This window comes from Rhinopithecus bieti, unplaced genomic scaffold, assembly GCF_001698545.2.
Source record: "Rhinopithecus bieti isolate Rb0 unplaced genomic scaffold, ASM169854v2 scaffold_63021, whole genome shotgun sequence".
NCBI lineage: Eukaryota > Metazoa > Chordata > Mammalia > Primates > Cercopithecidae > Rhinopithecus > Rhinopithecus bieti.
In genome coordinates this window covers 166275-171459 of record NW_016823848.1, presented here as the reverse complement: position 1 = coordinate 171459, position 5185 = coordinate 166275, and the positions used below count along the sequence as shown (strand labels likewise).

At 45.4% G+C, this 5185-nt stretch overlaps 1 protein-coding gene across 7 annotated transcripts in view; it reads left to right on the top strand.

Moving 5' to 3' along the window:
- DGUOK (deoxyguanosine kinase) overlaps window positions 1-5185 on the top strand; it is a 39090-nt gene that overhangs the window by 27664 nt on the left and 6241 nt on the right. For 5 of the 7 annotated variants that reach the window (XM_017861852.1, XM_017861851.1, XM_017861847.1 and 2 more), the window contains one exon: window positions 191-338. The exons of the other annotated variants lie outside the window; for them this stretch is intronic. In XM_017861852.1, the coding sequence (XP_017717341.1) occupies window positions 191-338 (148 nt within the window). The remainder of the gene's footprint in view (window positions 1-190; window positions 339-5185) is intronic. 7 annotated transcript variants of the gene reach the window in all.

The following is a 5185-nucleotide window of genomic DNA, read 5'->3' as shown; positions in this document are numbered from 1 at the left end:
AAAAAAAAAAAAAAAAAAAAAAAAAGAATTCAGGTTTCTTAAGGATTGATGAGGAGCTCGAAAGGTTAAGTGGTTTGAACAGACATGGAACAAGTTGGTTATTGATTTTTCTGCTTCTCTCTCTCTCTGGTGCCTTTCATTCCATTTCCCATTCTCCTCCCCTCCCCATTCCCATCCCACTTCCAACCAGGTATATCTTTGCAAAGAATCTTTTTGAAAATGGTTCCCTCAGTGACATCGAGTGGCATATCTATCAGGACTGGCATTCTTTTCTCCTGTGGGAGTTTGCCAGCCGGCTCACATTACATGGCTTCATCTACCTCCAGGCTTCTCCCCAGGTAACACCGAACCTAAAACCGTAGACTTTAGGGCCATGTGAAACCTAAGAAGTGACATTCTCCAAACCCCTGATTTTCTGGTTGGAGAAATTAGAGCGTAGACATTACCTGCAGCATGGAGAGCAGTGGGGGACACCCTCCTGTCCCAGTGTTGAGCACCCTGTTCCCCACTGGCTTCGTGTAGCAGAGTGCTAAAGCCATTGACTATGCATAAAAGGATCGCTGTTGATGTAGCAACAACAGAGCAAATCGAGCATCATCTTTATCACTTAGGGTTTGCAGGTGGGACGCTCTGACCTGTAGCCACTTGCATCAGCTCCTCCTTCAGTCTGACTGGGTCATCAGAGTGTGGAGTCTTGATAGTTTCCTGAGTAAGATGTGAGGAGGAAGAGAAGGAGAATTTTCTCACCTCATCATGATACTGCCCTAATTTATGGCCCTTTTTTGAACCCTGATGCCACTGGGAAGGCAAGATGGACTATAGTAGTTCCATTCTGTGACTGGCTGGCTGGTGCCATCCTGCATGCAGTAGGATGATGATGTCATGGCAGGAGCACCAGAGTCTCTGGAGGCTGAAGTGAGCTGTGGCTTCTGGTGACTGGTAGTGACCTTGGGCAGCCCCTGGAGACCATTCCACTGGAGAGATCCTTGCCTGTAAAATCCACTGGCTCAATCTAGATGATCTCTAAGGGCTCTTCTGGAGTGGGATTCTGAGTCAAGGTGAGAGGTTTTTTTTTTTTAGAGATATACCGCTCTCAGCTTTTGAGACATACATCCAATATATAGTCAAATGCCAGATAGACCACATACTGTTAGAAGGAAGGAAAGCTGTCTCCAAGCTAGAGGCTGTGCTTTTTAGAGATGGAACTGAGACTTGTGGGCAGAAAGGAGCCTGAGAACAGACTGAGCAGAACCAGAGGATGAGTGGGAGAGCTCCCATCACAGAGCCTCACACCAGCCAACGGGGAGAGGACTGGAAAGAAGGGTCTTGCCTTAAGAAGGTGGCAGCCAGGAAAAAAGAGGCCCTTGAATGTGACTGGGACCAGATATTGGGGATCTTTGTGTTGAGAGTTTTTGGACATTTTGAGGCAAAAGCTAGATCATAGGAAGGAATAAGAGATTCTACAGAAAGAAGAGTTAAAGTTTAAAATGAAACTGGTCTGGGTGCAGTGGCTCACACTTACAATCCCAGTATTTTGGGAGGCTGGCATGGGAGGATCACTTAAGACCAGGAGTTCAAGACCAGCCTAGGCAATATAGTGTGAGTCCATCTCTACAAAAAAGTTTAAAAATTAGCCGAGTGTGGTTATGTGTGCCTGTGGTTTTAGCTATTGGGGAGGTGAGACAGGAGGGTCACCTAAGTCCAGGAGCTTGAGGCTACAGTGAGCTGTGATCATGCCACTATACTTCAGTCCAGGTGGCAGAGTGAGAACTTGTTTCTAAAATAAAATAAAACTGAACTAAAGATTCAGTGAGGCCAGAGGGCTAATAACCTTCCATGAAAAGAACCACACTAAAGTTAGATGCATTGATTGCAAGTTGACCAGGTGGGTCATGTTTTTGTGACTTCTTTCAATAGTCTTCATTGCCTGAGAACCGGAATAGAAGAAGGGGATTATACTTTAGGGGTAGAGATTAGTGTCAGCGATTATGGGGAAACGAATCCCCTCTCAGAGAGGGCAGTTTGAAGTGTCAAAGTGTAGGGTTCACGTTGAGAGAGAAGTCCTGAGCCCCAGGAAGGTTTGTGGCCTGGACCAAAGAGGAGTGAGAGTGCTGTGAGGTTGGACCGAGTAAAGATCCTGGTTGGAATTTGAAGAGGTGACAGGTTTCCTATAGGAGTCTTGGGATGGCTGGACTGAAAGAAGCAGGAGGTTGAGGAGCTGAGCATTAGGAGAAGTGAGAATGCTGACTTAACCTTTTCCAAGAGAACAGAACTTCAGCACAATCAGCTCAGTGCCTTGAAGCCAGCACTGGGGAGGAGTGAGAGAGGAAGTGGAGTGACTCATTCCTGGGAGTAAAATGGGGCTACTTGGGCCAGCTGAAGAGGCTCTTGTTTCTGGGGAGTGGAAGTTGGACCCAGCAGGGAGAACAAGAAAGTCTTAATTGCTTTTCTTCTTTGTGCACTCTGAATGACCTTGTAACAGAATGCCTGAAACTGGTTAATTTATAAAGAGGCTTATTTTGGCTCACAGTTATGGAGACTGGGAAGTCTAAATTGGGCAGCCTTAACTTCCAGTGAGGACGTCCTGCTACCTCATCACGTAATGAGGTGGAAGGGAACAGGCATGTGCAAAAGGGGCAAGACGGGAGGAGCAGCCTTGCTTTATAACATCCTGCTCTCATGGCAGCTGGTCCAGTCCCACGAGAATGAGAACTCACTCTGGCGAGAAATAACCCAGTCCCAAGAGAGTGGCATTAATCTGTCTTAACAACCTAATCACCTCTTAAAGGCCCCACCTCTCAACACTACCACACTAAGGACCAAATTTCCAACACATGAATTCTGGGGGATACACTCAAACCATAGCAAATGGTGATGATGATGATGATGATGATGATGATCGCGACTGTAATCCCAGCACTTTGTAATGATGATGATGATGCTCATCATCATCATCATCGTCGTCGTCGTCACTTGGGGCAGATCTGCCTTTTTGGAGAGGCTAATTGAAATATTTAAGCTGGAGTAGAATGAGAAGAGTTGAAGAATTATTGCAACTTCATGGCAGAAAAGAAAAATAACTTACTCATTTTGAGATTAGATGAGGATTTTAATGCTGTTTTGATGGCATTAGTTCCAGAGATGCAGGAATGCCTATATTTCTTCCCTGAAGTCACACTTGACCTCTTCTGTGAAGTTCAGAGGTAACTGTGCCCAAGGGAAGAACAGAATAGAAGTTGACATGTCACTATGTAAAAAAAACTGTGCAGGTGCCCAATCTTCCAGTTCAGAGCCCTAGTAAATACTGAGTTTCGAGCATGTCAAATGGACTTCGTAGGTCCTTCTGCTCCTTTCTACCTATTCTTCCCTATCTTCTTTTTTTCTGAGATGGAGTCTTGCTCTGTCGCCCAGGCTGGAGTGCAGTGGCACGATCTCGGCTCACTGCAAGCTCCTCCTCCTGGGATCACGCCATTCTCCTGCCTCAGCCTCCCAAGTAGCTGGGACTACAGGCGCCCACCATCACGCCCGGCTAATTTTGTGTATTTTTAGTAGAGACGGGGTTTCACCGTGTTAGCCAGGATGGTCTACGATCTCCTGACCTCGTAATCCATCCGCCTCAGCCTCCCAAAGTGCTGGGATTACAGGCGTGAGCCACCGCGCCCGGCCCCCTAACTTCTTAAAAGCAAGCAAGCTAGGCCAGACTGGACCAGGCAGGTGCAGTGGTTCATGCCTGCAATGCCAGCACTTTGGGAGACCAAGGTGTGAGGACTGCTTGAGCCCAGGAGTTTAAGACCCACCTGGGCAACATAGTGAGAGCCCCCTGCCCTCTACGAAAAATTTAAAAATTAGCCAAGCGTGGTGGTGTGTCTCTATTCCCAGCTACTCAGCAGGCTGAGGTGGGATATTACTTGAGCCTGGGAGATTGAGGCTGCAGTGAGTCATGATTGCACCACTGCATTTCAGCCTAGGCCACAAAGCAAGACCTTGTCTCAAATAAATAAATAAAACTTAGAAAAAAAAAAAATCAAGCAAGTCAGGCTGGGCACGGTGACTCACTCATGCCTGTAATCCCAGCATTTTTGGGAGGCCGAGATGGGAGGATTGCTTGAGGTCAGGAGCTCAAGACCAGCATGGTCAACATAGGGAGACCCCATCTCTAAAATTAAAAAAAAAAAAAAAAAAAGCAAGCTAACAATTTTAAAACTCAGAAGAGAAATGGCTAGGCCTCAGTGTTCCTACCCAGCCCCATGGAATCAAGAAGAGAGTGCAGCTGATCAGTGTATATCAAAAAGCCAGGCCCTGCCTGGGACCGGCACAGCATGGGGATAGCATGCGGAGGTGCATGGGGACAAGTGGCACCTGGGTTTGGGCTTGAGAGGCATAGTGAAAAGACCCACTAGCAGTCACTTTCCATTTCCTGTCTCTGACTCCAAGCAATCAGAACAGCAGTTCTTCTTCCTGGGTGGGGCAGGTTAAGAAGACCAGTACAGGGTCTCTCCTCTGCCACTTGTAGCTACACTATCTTTCCTGTGCACATGCAGGTGTGTCTTCCTCATGAGGACTGAGATGAAGAGGGGCCAGATTAAAGCACTGTTTGCATGGGATTTTTAAAAATATAATTTGTTCTAACCGTATCAGTAAAGCAAGAGTTATGCTAAATGCTCATAGTAGGAGTTTGCTTCGACTTCTTTTTTTTTTCCCCCTCAATACTGCCACCAGTTAAGACTTAGACCACTAAGGGAAATCCATTTGCTCTGTTAAGGAAATTAATAGTAAATAGAGATATGTTAGCCTATTTTAATAGATCAATGTTAGTGTCAGTGTTTGTCTGCAAGCAGTGAATGAATAATTAGCTTTCCTAAAAAGAATTGTTCTGCCTTTCTGTGTGTACTTGGAAGCATAAAGCCACATTTAAAAATAAAATTGTTTTCATGAATCAGAAATTTTTTTTCTCAGAAAGGAAAATTAGATAGCTTTGCTATGCTTAGAAATCCTAAAGCTACCTTTCCGGTGGGAATATTAATTGGTTAACCTCTAAGGAGGCAGTCTGGCAGTATATAATTGCAAATGCATATACCTTTTGATCATTAATGAAATTTGTTTCTATAATTTTGTTTCCTTAGAGAAAAGGTAAGAGAGAAACAGCAAAGACTCCCAAGTCTTTGGGATTATTGTATACTACATT